Source organism: Miniopterus natalensis, chromosome 9, assembly GCF_054644295.1.
Source record: "Miniopterus natalensis isolate mMinNat1 chromosome 9, mMinNat1.hap1, whole genome shotgun sequence".
Classification (NCBI taxonomy): Eukaryota; Metazoa; Chordata; class Mammalia; order Chiroptera; family Miniopteridae; genus Miniopterus; species Miniopterus natalensis.
Genome location: NC_142089.1, coordinates 27576441 through 27591625, shown reverse-complemented (window position 1 = coordinate 27591625; position 15185 = coordinate 27576441). Strand labels below are relative to the sequence as shown.

Sequence of the window (15185 nt, the reverse complement as noted above, 5' to 3'; positions counted from 1 at the left end):
CTGTTTCCCTATTCAAGTGGTTTTATTCTCCTTCCCCTCCTCCCATCCCCTAAATTTCCGAATCTTCCATTAACACACAGTAGCACCAGCCTCAAGTCCAGTAGTTTTCTTCTTTCCCTCAACAGCGCTGATCCGGACCTAAGACCCTAAAACAGAGGAAGAAATACAGTCTGCATTCTGACACTCAAAACATTCAAAACAAGGGGCATTTTGATGCAGCTGTTCTGACTCGGTTGTTTTGAAGTGGGACTATTTTGACTCAATCTAAAACTCCAGTGTGTCCATCTTGACCACTATCCCAGTGAGGATATAATAATGGAAGTGCCGATTGTGCATGTTAACTGGCAATGAAAAAGAAAAAAGGTTTACATTTTCATAGGCCATTGTGATGCAGCCTCGTCACAAGCAAAGATACCCTGGCCAAGTTCTCGAAGCTGCTTTGGAGCCACTGTGGCAATGTTCCTCCACGGCAGCTCCTCGAATAGTGTTTCATTCAGTGTCATTTAGTTATAACGTTGGAACTTGACTCGTTTCTATCAATTAGCCTATGTTAAAGTGGATTTCATTATACTTAAAGTTGTTGAGGACTTACTGTATAAAAATAATAAACCTAGGGTGAGCCATGCCCAACAGCTTTGTGCTTCCAAGTACTAACTGCTGAACTAACTCAACGGCTTTCCCCGCTGGCTCTGGAAGCCCTTAGAGCCAGGTGGCTGGGAGAGGGCCAGTTCCACCCAGTACTCAAAGGGCTGCAAGGGTTTACAAACCAGCAAGGAAACATGCAATTCAAGGCTTTTCTTGGAAGTCCACCTTGAGTCGACTATCATTTTTTTCCCCTAAATTTTTCAGAAGCAGCTACTGAGAGTGTATTTCTTCCAAGAAGCCTTCTAACAGACAGTACATGAGCATTCCTTAAAGCTCACATACATGGCTTTATTCCAATTTTACTCTTTTTAAATGGGGTTACTCAAACAAATGAGACTACATCTACTGTGTCTATGGTCTGCTGCTTAATGGCTTGATTCCACTGTGCAGAAGACAGTTCTTAAAGTTTGCTTCAATTATCTACCTTTAGGGCTGGAATGTAGTGGTACCTCTGCAGATGCTTTTCCTCTGGTTGGTTAGGGCGTCAAAGACCAGTGTTAGGAAGTTGCAGTTACATGAAAATGTGTCATAAATAGAAAAAAAGTTTCTGTGGCTAAAAGAACCTCATCTGGAGAAATGTTGATCAGTAACCCCGCCTCCCTAAATAGTTTAAAATAATTAAGCCCTCTTGTTTTACGTCAGGGTCTTATAAGGACAGTCATGAAAGGAAAGCCTCTCTGGGAAAAAGGGACCCAAAAGAAGCAGGTTCTGCTCTAATGAAGAGGGACAGCAAGGATCCCACACAAGTCTGAGCAGATAGCCTGCAGCTGGTGTGGCTGACAGGGTATAGGGTGGTAGTCAGAAATTCAATTAGTTCTCCAGCTCTCACCAGGAAAGACGGTGACCTGCAGAACGTAACCGAGGTCCGGAACTAACATCGCAGTCACGGCAACCATACCCGTTCAAAGGAAAGCAGGCCTGGATCCAAGGGAACACTTACACTGGGGTCCGGGAGGATGGAAAAACAGGATAGATTAGGGCCATTTTTACCTTTTCCCTTTGGTACGCAAGAAATGAGCTTCCCTTCTTTCATTAAAAAAACTACTTACAATGAAGGAGTACTTAATTTAGCTGAAGCGTGCACGCAGGCTGGGGAGAAGCGCAGTAGGCTGTGTAAGAATGACTGGCGTTAGCCGACACAAGGCCTCTGAAGGTCTGTCCGCATTGGTGTTAGTTTTAGAAAGTTCCTGGAAGGCAAAGAATGTGTTTGTAGCACTATGGCTTGTGCAATTACTATGTGTTTGAAGAGGAAAGACTAAACCTCCAGGGAAAAGATGCTAACCTAGCTGGCCAATACTTTCAGCCACTATTATCTCCAGGGACCACTGAAATGTCAGACCACCACTTAAATTACATGGACAAAGCCACAAACCCACAGAAAACCCCGCATCCTGAGACACACTGCTTGCCTGCTACGAATTTCCCCCTCAGGGAGACAAGGAATTGACGCTGCAAGCTGGCAATGAAATAGGCTGCTTGTGCCTCAATCCAGTTTACTTCTTGAAGGAGTGGGGCAGTCATGCTTTCGGCTTAATCCAAGACTCACAAACAATACACAGAGCAGAAAACTCTCCCGGATCCTGAACTCTGCTTTTGCTATGTGAGGACGCACATGTTAAATCTTCCATATGCTTGAGAACAGAAATCTGAACCAGCAAACAACAAAGGCCATAGCACAAAATTTATTGAGATTATTCACAAATAATTCATATATATCCAACATCACTGAATGGAAATAATGTTAATTAATTCATTTTTTTTAATAGCAAGGCTTCCACTGGGGTCTTCCAAGACAGTCAAAAACTTATTGGTGACATATCTTTAACAAGCAGAATGACCTAACTAGTGAAGTCAGGTGTATCTCAATCAGTTCCTAAACTTGATATTGCTACGTTTTTCTACTTAAAAAGCAAACAAAAAGCATAATTTAGTAATTATTACGTTTCTTGGTTCTTGTTCTCAAATGCCACAGAAAGATATCTGATGAAAGGAAGCAAAGCACCTAGTCTCACCAATCTTTAAAATCCTTAAGTTACGGCTGCTTCCACAATACCAATGTAAATATTTATTGAGGTCCGCATCTGACGGGCTCCTTCACGCCTGTGAGTAGGAATCACTCAACCCTTAAGTCTTCGCCCCTGCTTTGCACTATAGCCATTTGGTTAAATGCCCATAAACCCTCTGTCCTGGCTGGACCGACCTACTAGATAAGAATTCTTTCAACCTCTTCCAAGAAACCAAGATGTCAATATGAATTTTGGTGGCTGATATGTTAGAGTACTTATGGATACTTTGTTTTTATAATGGCAAATACATTGTAAATTCATCATTGATAAGTGAATTTCATAACACATAGAAATAAATAAATCTATTACAATACAGAGGTGGGCAAAAGTAGGTTTACAGTTGTGAGTGTCTGTGGAAGCTAATAAAGCTATTGTAATAATGATGACCTGCATGTCTTTTTCCATATGAACAGCTATAAACTACTTCTGCCCGGCCCCGTATAAGAATATCCACAAATTGTCCTCACTATTCCCAATTGTTCTAAATATAAAAATTTAATTATATTAATAATTATACAAAGTCAAAAAGGTGAAGATAAGAAACATTTTAATAAGTCTCATAGTAAGAACCGCTGAATACCACTTGGCACTGGTGATGGCAGAAAAAAAGAAAGGAGAAAATTCCTCAGAGATGTTTAAAGGAAGAATAGATTTAAGAAAAAATTTCTTTGGGCTCTACAGCCTTCTTTTTTATTCTGTACCTTTCCATGCTTCAACATGATGCCAAAAAAAGAATTTACTGAATAAAAGTAGCCAGGAAGGGAATCAAACATTTATAAGATATATTTATTTTTCTGACCAAAGTGCAGTGATTTTTAAATCTTCTTAAACAAATAACTATGAAAAAAAATTCAAGAAAATAAAATACAAATGAGAAATTTAACCATTAGATTCCTTCTACTTTATACTAACCTTATATTTAGTCTAGAAAACAAACCCAAAACCCCCATTTTACCATAAATCTAGTGCATGCATTTCAAAGTTGCAATGCTAGGAATTTTGTTGAGATCAACTTAATCATTAATAACACTATATAATAGAGCATAAGGAACACATGTTATTAGATGTGCTCCTTGCCCTTTACCCTCAGATTTATGTCAGAATAAAGCTGACAATTCTGCCAGGCTCTGAACCCCCAGTACCCCCATCCCAATCCCTGGAAGCAAAAACTATGCCCTGTCACACAACTGTGTACAAGTTGTAGTAAAACTAAAATGTAGCCTAAGTTTTCTTACCTTTCTATAGGATATGGTCAGTTACTGGATAAATACTAAAATATTTCTAGCAATTCATTTTATGAGTTTGTTTACCAAACACATTGTGCAAGAACTAACTACACAAAAAGTTCCTTTGGAATTTGGTCCACAAATTCACTTAACAGGTTGGAAATTTAAAACCTATGAGAAAAAGAGAAAGTGAGGAATCCCTAATCCTGACACACCGTAATTATTAAAGGGATATACATATACTAAGCAGTTTTGCTCACAAAAGGTACAACTACAAAAGGGATATTCTTACCGAATAAAAACAAAGAACTAGCTAATGCCCTTCTTTGTTTTGTGAGCACCATAGCTAAGATGAAGTTAGACCCAAATTCACTGTCTACTCTTGTGACAAAAAAAAATTAAAGATAAAAAATTTAATTTGTCTTACTACATACTTTCTGGCCACTAACTGTGATGTAGTTATGAAAGATTAAAATTGCCTTAAAAAGGGATTGTAATAGCAGCTATCAAAGCAATACAAGCATGATTTCAAGGATGCTTTCAGGTTTAGAGTTAGCCTTCTTTGTCAAAAATCTTCACAACTTCATCAAAAACCTGTAAAGGAAAAAGACAGTAATCATTTTAAAAGCAGATATTGTTAAAATACCATATGGCTTAAAATACATCAATTTTATATTAACTTCCAAAACAGATCATTAAAAAACATATTATGACCTTCTTAGTTTCATCTGTTTTACTTTAGACAGTAATATAATATTATAAATAATACATATAAAATTGTGAACATGTTGCATGCAATTTTATTAGTGTTTTGGGGACAATACAAAACTTCTTAATCAGCTACCAAAAACTGATAAAATGCAAGTGACTTATCTTCCTAGTTCTGATTCTAAAACACTTAAGTTCTCTGAGATATTACCTCACCGCTGCAGAAAGTGGCAATGGATAAAAAACCAAAAATGACTATATAATAAAAACCTTCCAGAGAAGAAGTTCCAGGAAATTGGGGAAATACTGGGTGCACTAAAAGGCACTAGAAACAGTTGCTGGGCACTGAAGGCCTGCAAACCACAGTTGAGAGACAGCTGACTTATGAAGGAAGAGAGCAGCACTGAGCCACAGAAACCCTGTATCTCTGGAGCTCTGTGATTTTTTTCCTTTTTATTGAATTTATTGGGGTGACAACACTGGTTCACAAAACTCTACCAGTTTCAGGTGCACAATTCTACAACATCTGCACAATGTATTGTGTGCCCACCACCCCAAGTCAAGTCTCCGTCCATCACCGTTTACCCCCGCTATGCCCCCCGCCCCAGCTATGTGCTCTGTGATAGTAGGGATGAAGGCAGCCTGGGGCTCCTGAGCCAGGTGACTTGTCGGTGATATTACAATTTTTTTTAAAATGCTCATGGTCCAAACTATAGTCTCAAATGCCAATTTTCCAGTGTTTGAGAAATAAGGTTTGGCATTCATAAACCACCCATTTCTTATGAAGAACAAGTCTGAAGCTATAAATGCATCTTAGACTCTCTTCAAGAAGAAAAAGCCCAATTTTTCATTTAGTCTCCAGTGTCTTGAGGAGCAAACTATTCTGTCACAGTATTTTTTTCCTCCTGCCTACGCCCTCTGTTAGTTTTACTCGACTTTTTTCTTTTTTTCAAAGGCAGGATAGGGATACTCACTTCATCAACAGATTTAGAAGCATCTATTTTCTTGACTTTCCCCATTTCTTCATATAAGTCAATAACTGGCTTTGTTGACTGAAGATAGGTTTGAATTCTGCAAAAAAGGCAAATATTGCAAGGTTCTAAGTAACCATCCATTCTCCCCATCTTACAGGCTAGATCAAGGACAACACTGGATTTGACCCAACTGACTCCCTTAGCATCTTCTTAGATAAGCCATTTCCCGTTATTTAAGCATGACATTTTCTTTCCTGGACCAAAATGAGACAAGTACTTAACGTGCTACTCAAGTTCCAAACTGAGGCTGAGGTGGCTTTTTGTATAAAAAGTGCAAAGTACCTCTTTTCCAAGCTCTCTCTGTTGTCATCACTCCTACCACTACTCTTTCCCCTCTCAAGACATCGCTCAATACAGATCTAAAAAGAGAAATAAATAAAAAGTTATTTTAAAAAGGAAAGAGATGAATTTGCCATTCTTTTAACCTGAAAAGAAAATAAAGTTTGAAGAGTTAAAAAAGACCTGCATTAAACCAAATGTGTCTAATTCATTAATCATCATGTAAAGTCCTTTTAAATTTAAACATGTGGTTCAATTTATATAAACTAGGTTAAATAAGTACAGAGCATAATAAGAATTAATTCATGACTCAGGTTTTCCTGTGTATTTTTTTCAAACCGCAATAAAAAGAAGATCTATATGTGTATGGTTCCATCTAGGATATATTATTAACTTATTAGGTATGAATTACATGCCTCTGACTTTGTTCCATTTTTGCTTACTTTTCAATAATTCCATAAATATCCAAATACTTAAGAATCAACATATTTGCATTTGAATAAAGTATCCCTTGTTAATCATGAATAAACATTCCTTAGTTATAAAGCTGTGGTAACATTCTAAAGTTAACTTTGAAGAATAAGTGAAAACATATTTTTGGGGGTTGGAAGAAGAGAGTTACATTTTAAAACAACTCAAAGGCTTCAGCAAGAAGGCTCCACCAGAGGCACATTTGCAATTCAACCAGCAACTTCCTTCAAGGCAGTACTTCAGATTCTTATTCTTTCAGGCTGTTGGCATTAATTTAATGAACTTTACAGGCGTGAAACAGTCAGGCCTTTTAATTAAATGACTCCAAGAAATTAATTTAGTTATTCAAAGGTATGTCTAAGTATGCTATTAGAAGTGCCAGAAAGAAAAAGAACGCTTTCCTGCTTTTTTCCCCCCAAGATCGTTTTACTCTATGAAGACAAATCAGGCTATCTTAAATATTTCCTTAAAATAGAAAGTTTTCCCAAATTCTCCAAAATGTGTGCTTCTTTTCCAGTAAACAACCATCCTAAGGCAAGATATTCTCTGATAATAGTGCATACCTAAGAAGTAATAGGGCAGCTTCATTACCTAACATTATTGTACAAGTCAATTTTTACTTAAAAACAAAGTGAAACAAATTCTCCTTATTTAAAAAATAAAGCAAATTTTAGGTCCACAAGGCTGCTGATAAGTATTTAATACACCAACAGCAAGACAGTGCTGTTCTGTCCATCCAATGTTCCAATTCAAAAAAATACTGCTGCCAATATAAAATGTAAATATAAGTAAAAAGTCACTTTGTATTTCTCAATAGTTGACATGAAGTTGCTTAAAGCCCATATGGGCAGATGAAGATGTTCATTACCTCATTATTACAATCAAAAAACAGAACAAAAGATACATCTGCCTTCCCATCCATGGTCTTATTCCAGCCTTGAAGGTTGTCTTGATTTCTTGGAAACCCATCAATCAAGAATTTATTCTTTTGAGCATTGGCTGCCATTGTCTGATCCATTTCCTAAAGGAAAAGGAAGAGTTAGGGTCAACACTACATTAACAAAACGCAATTTCTTAAGCAGGGTAGTGGATATACTGGTGATTCTTTTACTATTATTCCTTAAGTCATAAGTAAAACATGAAGGATGCATAGAAACAAAGACTTAAAGAAAATGATCCGCCCTGGTCGATGTGGCTCAGTTTATTAAGCATCATCCCATGCACTGAGAGGTCACTAGAAAGGTCAGGGCACATGCCCGGGTTGCAGGCTCGGTCCCCAGTAGGGGGTGTACAGGAGGCAGCCAATTTTCGCTCTCACATTAATGTTTCTCTCTCTCCCTCTCCCTCCTCTCTTAAAAAAAAAAAAAATCAATAAAAACAGTTTTAAAAAAGAAAAAGATCCATTATATTAACATGGTTGCCTCAAGCTGGTAGAATTATGGGTATGTACCCTTCCCCCATTTTATGCATATAAACACACAATTTTTTTATAGTTTCTAAATTTTCTGCAGGACGCATGTATTACTTTCACATACACATTCACAAAGTTATAAACAGCAAAAAGAGAAAAATAAGTATTAATCGATATCTTTGCTTCAGCCACTAGAGACCCTATCCTGACTCCCCTTTCCTCTTCCCAAGTCACTCTGTTGTGGTGAGAAGTATGCTGCCGCTAAAGGCACTCAGATTCTCTGTAATAATTCAAGTCCAATTGCAAAAAGCTTTGGAAAAATATAAAGAGACTGCTAGCATTAATGATTAGTGTAGGAGTCAATATCCTTTTTTTTTTAAACTGAAGCTATTTAAACCTAAATGCCACTGTCTACCCCCAAACACCGGCAGCAAAGAAAACAATACATTCAGAGAAAGACAGCAAGAAGAGCACATTTCACCATCTTCTTCCAAAGTCTGAATTTGGGTAGAGCATGGGAATATGTGAATGGGAGATGCAGAGCTCTAATCTCCAAATCCTTACCACTACCAATCCCCATGGGATAAGCACACATGCATGACTTAGTCAAACTCCCGAGGAGCCTCTATTCCAAAGCAAACTAACATCCAGTCCCGTGAAGTGCTCAATCTGTTTTCTAGTTCCTCGAGAGCAATGGCTGTGAGGACCCCTGATTACTTTATCTGAGGGTTGGCTTTATCCCAGCATCTAGCTTCTCCAATATTCACAAAACTTCCACAGAATTCTTTTGGACCCCTGCTATAGCATTTCTACCCCAAGTACGGTAGTGGAAGATATCTGAAGAGATACATCAGTATTCTACTCACTCAACACACATTTTTTTGAGGCCAACTATCAGGGAACATGAAAAGTAAAGTCATGGCCCTTGGGGAGCTCACAGTCCAGTGGGTAACAAATACGTAATTAAAAGTGCTAAGTTCTATGATAAGGTATTAAAGATTACTATGATAAAACAAAGAAGGAAGTACAAACTACCTGGGAAACTGGGAAGCTTTACCCAAGAGGTGGCAGCGGAGCTGAATTCTGAATAGTGAAATGGCAGGGGGACGGGTCCAAGTACTTCAAGTGGTGTAAACTAGAGGTGTAAAGGCTCAGAAATGAGAAAGCATAACAGTTTTGATATGTCTGAAGGGGCTAGTACAACTAAATCTTAGGATATGTGTAGAAAGTGGTAGGAGATATGACTAGAAAGTATATAGGAGCAAGATTAATGAAGAATTTGTTATGTCACACAAAGCGATATGGTTTTTATTCTGGAAGTAATACAGGACCACTGAGGAATTCTAGAACACGCTCACATCATCTTTTAAAAACAACCACCACCACCCTGACTGCACCATGAAGGATGAATTAGAAGGGGACAAGGAAGTTTAAGGCAAAAAGACTAATGAAGAGGGTCTAGTGATAGTCAAGAAGAAAAGGGGATCTAGACTAAGTGACAGTGATAACAGAGAAAGATAATGGAAGGATCTGCTCACCGAGTGAATCTGGGAAAGTGGGGACAGTGGAAAATACAGCATGACACCCAGATTTCTAGCTTGGGCAGCTGGGTAGATGGGCTGACAGAACCATTTACCAGGAGAGGAAATAAAGGCAATCACATTTCAGATGATATATTCAGTCTCTGACATGGTGATTTTGAGACACTTGTAAGATGGTGACATGGTGATTTTTAGACACATTCAGATGGATGCCTGGCATTTAGTTAGAAACATAGGTCTGAAGGGGGAAAATGTGTGAGAGCTAGATTTGGCATCATTTGACATTGAAAGCCTTGGGCGTGGCTAAAACCACCCAGCAAGAAATATATAAAATGATAGAACCCAGGATGAAACCCTTAGAAGTATATGGTTTAGGAAACTTGTAGAAGAGCTATCAAAGGAGACTTAGGAAATAGGAGTCACTGAAGTAGGAGAGAATCAAGAAAAATGGTGTCACAGAGAACAAAGGAGCGAGTTGCAAAAAGACATTAAGCAGTTAAATGCTACAAGAAAAATGACTAAAAATACCCCCTAGATTTGATACAAATTATTGGTAACACCAGCAAGAATAGTTTCAATGTAGATGGACATAGAACCTGACTGCTAAGGGTTAAGAGTAAAAAGTGAAAAAGTAAAAAATGTAGACTAGTCTTTCACAATGCTTAGCTATAAAGTGGAAAAAGGGCATTGCACCCAGAGAATAAGGAGATTTATTTACCCTGCAACGGAAGCAGGTTACTCTAGTCTCTGAGACAAGGGGTAAGAATGTGTGTGAATGAGCTGCTCTTCATCCTCAAGTTTTTCTGGTTCCATCCAGATGCTCACATATCTCTTTTCCACCCGGCTTTAACTATTTCTCACTGATCCCATTCTTGCATTTCTCCTTTACTGTTTCTTTTATGTGAAAATATCCGTTAATGACTACAGTCTTGGGAACCCATAGTGGAGAGTTATCATGAAAATGCAAGGTATATGTTTTTCAGGTGGGACATATTTTAGTTTTACGGCTGTTAGTCTTAGCATTTCATACTCAAGATGTTGATGCATGCACCAGAAAAGGAGATATCAAGACTGAGAGAACGGCAACAATAGGAAGGTCAAGGGAGGGAGGGAGGGAGGGAGTTTGTGAAAGAACAGAAGAGGGAGAGGAGGAGGGGGAAAAGGAGGGAGAGGAGGAGGAGGGGGAGGAAGAGGGGGAGAAAGAGAAAAAGAAACAGAAATGTTAAAGGAACTGTTAAATGCACACATATGAATGTTAAGTTGAGCCGTAGCTGATCCTAGACCACGGTAGAGAATACTTGCTACTGTCCAATTTCTTCTCAAGTGAAAGTGGAATTTCCATTCTTAAACACCATGAGCATCTTTTACATGCAAGAAATTCAATACTCTGATTTTTTTCATTACTCAAAGAAAAGGTAGATTGAATTTCTCATTTCCTTGCTGATTTAAACTGGTTGGCATTCACACTCCTTACCCTCTTTAACAAACTGATGGTTATCTCAACTGGCACAATCTTTCCATCTTTAATGTACTTTTCAATGAGTTCACCATACTGTGAATCTGGGTTTTTCCTTTCATCACGAAGAAGTTCTCCTGCAGAAAGGTGTGTGTAGCCATATTTCTGAAAGAAACAACACATGGGGGAGGGGGATCAGAGTACATTCAACCCAGTAGGACTGCTGGTTTTTTCCCTTAGTTTTAATTTCTATATTCTATTTTTCTTACAATAAAAAGCTTTGCTTGTATACTAAATAATTTAAAATTTTAAGAGAGATTTCATGCAATCTCTCAGTTTGCTTAAAAAAATATACTTTACCTACATAGGGCATGGTAGCTATAATGTTCACAAACCATGAAATCCTCCCAAAATTTATTTAATTATTCAAGGCATTACCATATCTCATTATATTCCTTCACAAACACAATCAATGTTTAAATGTTATTAACATTCAAAGAAGTGCCTAACAAATATCTATAAGATTCAAGACAAAAAAACAAAACAAAACCCAAAAACCTTACCCACATTCTATAAAATCTGCTTCCCTTCCTTAAACTCAGCATGTCTAAACTGAACTCATCAGCATTTACACAAACCCCATTCTTCTGTTTTGTTCCCCTTCTCAGTAAACAGCACAAATCCCAGTTCCTACACAAAATTAGCTTTCCTGACCACTCTGGAGAGTATCACTGTCTCTCCACCGAGACCAGTATCTTCCTTATTACTCTCAAAAGTCCATTTCCTACCTTTCTAGAGAGGTTTCATTAAAATGGGAATACAGTTACCTATTTTATAAGTTAGTGGGATGATTGAGGTAATATATGGAAATTGCATATCAGAGAGTCTGACACACAGTAGGGGATAAAAGCCATCAATTACCTCTTTGCCATTATGAAAATATTTATCTTAAATAATCTGGAAGTATTTTTACATTTTATACACACACACACACACACACACACACCATTTTTATATTATAATATGTGTATATATATTCACTTGAATGGTTTTGATAGAAAAACTAATCAAGGCGCTTAAGTGAGATAATATATATTCCTATCTATGAAAGGTCATTAAGTTTGGTATTAGGACTGTGATTAGTCATTTTTATTAAGTACTTACAAATGCTCTATCAGGTCACAGGTTACAGTATAGGGTAGCTGAGCTAAGTCATGTGAGATGCTATGGCACTGTTCTGCCATTTGCCCAAGGTCAGGGTGAGGAAGCAACATAGCCCTAAGAGATCCCTCGAATACTGAAAAGCTTTCTCTGCATGAACTTGCACATTCTCTTTGGTTAAATCAAAAGAACCAGAGAATCTACTTTTCAAATGTTTTTACTTTCAAACACTCAGAAATACATTCAATGTTCAGTTACAACAATCACATCATCCTAAGTTCTTCAGATTCCCTAAGTGGGTTTTTATCCTATCTGTATAGTATACAATAAATATTTATAACTTAAATCTTACCTTTAATTTCCGTGTTAATATTTGAAACAGCCCACACTCCCACCCCCCCTTTTAAAGTAGAGGTTTCAATTGCACATTTTACAAAAACTAACTCTTTCAATTACCCAGGCTGTGGTGAGTTTTTCTTATTTTGGATTGCAGAGGCCGTATGTTCTTTACCCCTTTTCTATTTCAAAAAATTGTTGGTTAAACTTGTTTTTGCTTATTAAAGTAAGTTAACAGTAAGGTAGTCAGCAAAGGTAAACAAATTCTAAACAGTTTATTTGCTGACTAAAACTGGGCATGAAGTTTGGTGCTAATAAACAAAAACTGTATCTTTCATGTCTCTTTTAGTCATATAACTCCTTCCATTAAAAGAAATGACCGAAAGTGTATTTAGTTGTTGTAATAGGTCTTTTAAAATATCCCTATCATGTAGAGAAAATATTTAATTATGTAAACTGTTATTTTAAAGTTATTTCCACACCACACCATTTTTAAATGCCTACTTTGTTCACCAAGTATAAGCAAACTTTTGAAAGATGGATGTAGAAAGGACTTTATAAAAAATGAGGTGTTACGTACTTTCCCATTTATTATGTACAACTTTCAAAAAGCATTTTGCATACACTGTCCACAAACTTTTATAGCAGCTTCGTTTCCCACTGCTTACTTTGGCTCCTGCTTGGAAGTCTATGCTTGCCGGCTGCTCTCATCTGGTCTAGAGATTACAGCAGATGGTAACACTGAATAGATGTGGAGACAAACAGTGCTAAACAATGGCAAGTGCTAAGTGAAACACCAATACAATTGCTGTGTATGGGCTGCCTCTGCTATACGAAAAACACAGACGTTTAGAGCCCAGCTAGTAATTTAGAAATTAGTCCATATACAGTTTCCTAACATTGCAGGACTCAAATTTGCAAGCTTTATGTTGTTGCATTAAAATGGGTTTGGGCATACCACTTTTTTAGTGAAACTCACTGCAAACTGTAGAGGTACCAGTGATATTTTAAAAAATAATTAGTCTGTCAAAAGAGAGAACACCTTACCTGCAAAGTCCAAGGAAATTAAATAAATATAACATATTAAGCCTACACATGTCTTTCTACTTCTCATCCACATTCCATTTTTTAAAATCTCCCACTTGCCCGGCCGGGCGTGGCTCAGCGGTTGAGCGTCGACCTAGGATCCAGGCAATCGGGGTTCGATTCCCAGTCAGGGCACATGCCCGGTTGCGGGCTCAATCCCCAGTCAGGGTGTGCAGGAGGCAGCCGATCAATGACTCTCTTATCATTGATGTTTCTCTCTCTCTCTCCCTCTCCTTTCCTCTCTGAAATCAATAAAGATATATTTAAAAAATAAAATAAGATCTTCCACTTACCAGTTACTTTTTTATACTATATTTTTATTAAGGATTTTGCAGTAGCTGTCCCCTTACCACAGTTCCTACAACAAAAAAGCAACTATCATTTACATACTAGTTATTATGGTATTTTACTAATAGCTACACTTTAAAGAGCATGTTTTCAAAGCATTCAGCTGTCATTAAGAAATCACTGATGCCAACTTTGAGGAAAGCAAGAATGGATATTTCTTAGGCTTAAACAAAACTTTTTCACATTCTCTGAAACTTCCTAGCAATTAAAACCTAATGGGTCACTAACTAGTCTTAAGAGCAACATTCAAAACCACAGCAGGTTATAAATACTATAAACTATAATTACTTGCAAGCTACTATTCAACTAAAAATAGTTTTCTAGAGACAAATGTATAAGTAATTCATTTAGAGTAACAGTCTTAATGTTTTACTTTTTCTCCTTTAACACGCTGAAAAACAACTCAACTTTTACGAACCATACACTAAGATTTGGAGGGAGAAAAAAAGCACCATGTTCTCCGTAAGTACAAAATGGCATTCTATATTATGACAACTAGGCAAATGTTGACAAATAACGGTATAAAATTTAAAATAATATAAAAAAGTGATAATGGTATAAAATTTCAAATCATCTTGATCAATTTCTCTCACTTCCTAGCAATTGTCTTTCCTTCTTTCTAAATTTAGCTAATGTGGATCTATGTGAACAAAAACAACAACGAATAAAGAGTTCAAGGTAAATGGCAAGTCCTTGAAAGCAAGAAGAGATCCAGATGCCAGGCACCTCCTCCTGCTAGTGTGCCAATCAGAAAGTGCCACTGGACTGCTACTGAGCCTTGTATTACATAGAGGGAGCATAACAGAGATATTACATACAAATATATTTTTAAAACAAACCAGAAGGAAGAAGTAAATCTGTCAATATTTGTATATGACATGATACTGTATATAGACAACCCTAAAGATTACACCAAAAAACTACTAGAACTGATAAATGAGTTCAGTAAAATAGCAGATTACAAAATAAATATCTAGAAACCAGTAGCAGATTACAAAATAAACTACCAGAAAGGGAAACTAAGAAAACAATCCCATTTACAACTGCATAAAAAAAAAAAGTTAGGCATAAATTTAACCAAGGATGTAAAAGAGCTGTACTCAGAAAATTATAAGACACTAAAGAAAGAAACTGAAGAAGATACAAATAAGTGGAAGCGTATACAGTGTTTATGGAGAGAAAGAAGTAACATCATTAAAATGTCCATACTCCCCAAAGAAATCCATAGAGTCAATGCAGTTCCTATCCAGATACATTCAATGGTATATATCACAGAACTAGAATAAATATTCCAAAAATTTTTATGGAACCACAAAAGACCCGGAATAGCATAACAATCTTGAGAAAGAAGAAATTGGAGGAATCACACTACCTGATATCAAACTATACTACAAGGCCATAGTAATCAAAACAGCCT

General features: G+C 37.1%; 1 protein-coding gene across 1 annotated transcript in view; it reads right to left on the bottom strand.

The window, feature by feature from the left end:
* Positions 1-2312: 2312 nt before the first annotated feature.
* The window catches only part of CMPK1 (cytidine/uridine monophosphate kinase 1), a 32607-nt gene continuing 19734 nt past the window's right edge, over positions 2313-15185 (bottom strand). The window contains exons 2-6 of the mRNA XM_016199302.2: positions 10856-11002; positions 7298-7450; positions 5962-6038; positions 5620-5716; positions 2313-4531 (exon numbers count right to left, since the gene is read on the bottom strand). Coding sequence (XP_016054788.2) covers positions 4490-4531; positions 5620-5716; positions 5962-6038; positions 7298-7450; positions 10856-11002 — 516 coding nt within the window. The 3' untranslated portion in view covers positions 2313-4489. The remainder of the gene's footprint in view (positions 4532-5619; positions 5717-5961; positions 6039-7297; positions 7451-10855; positions 11003-15185) is intronic.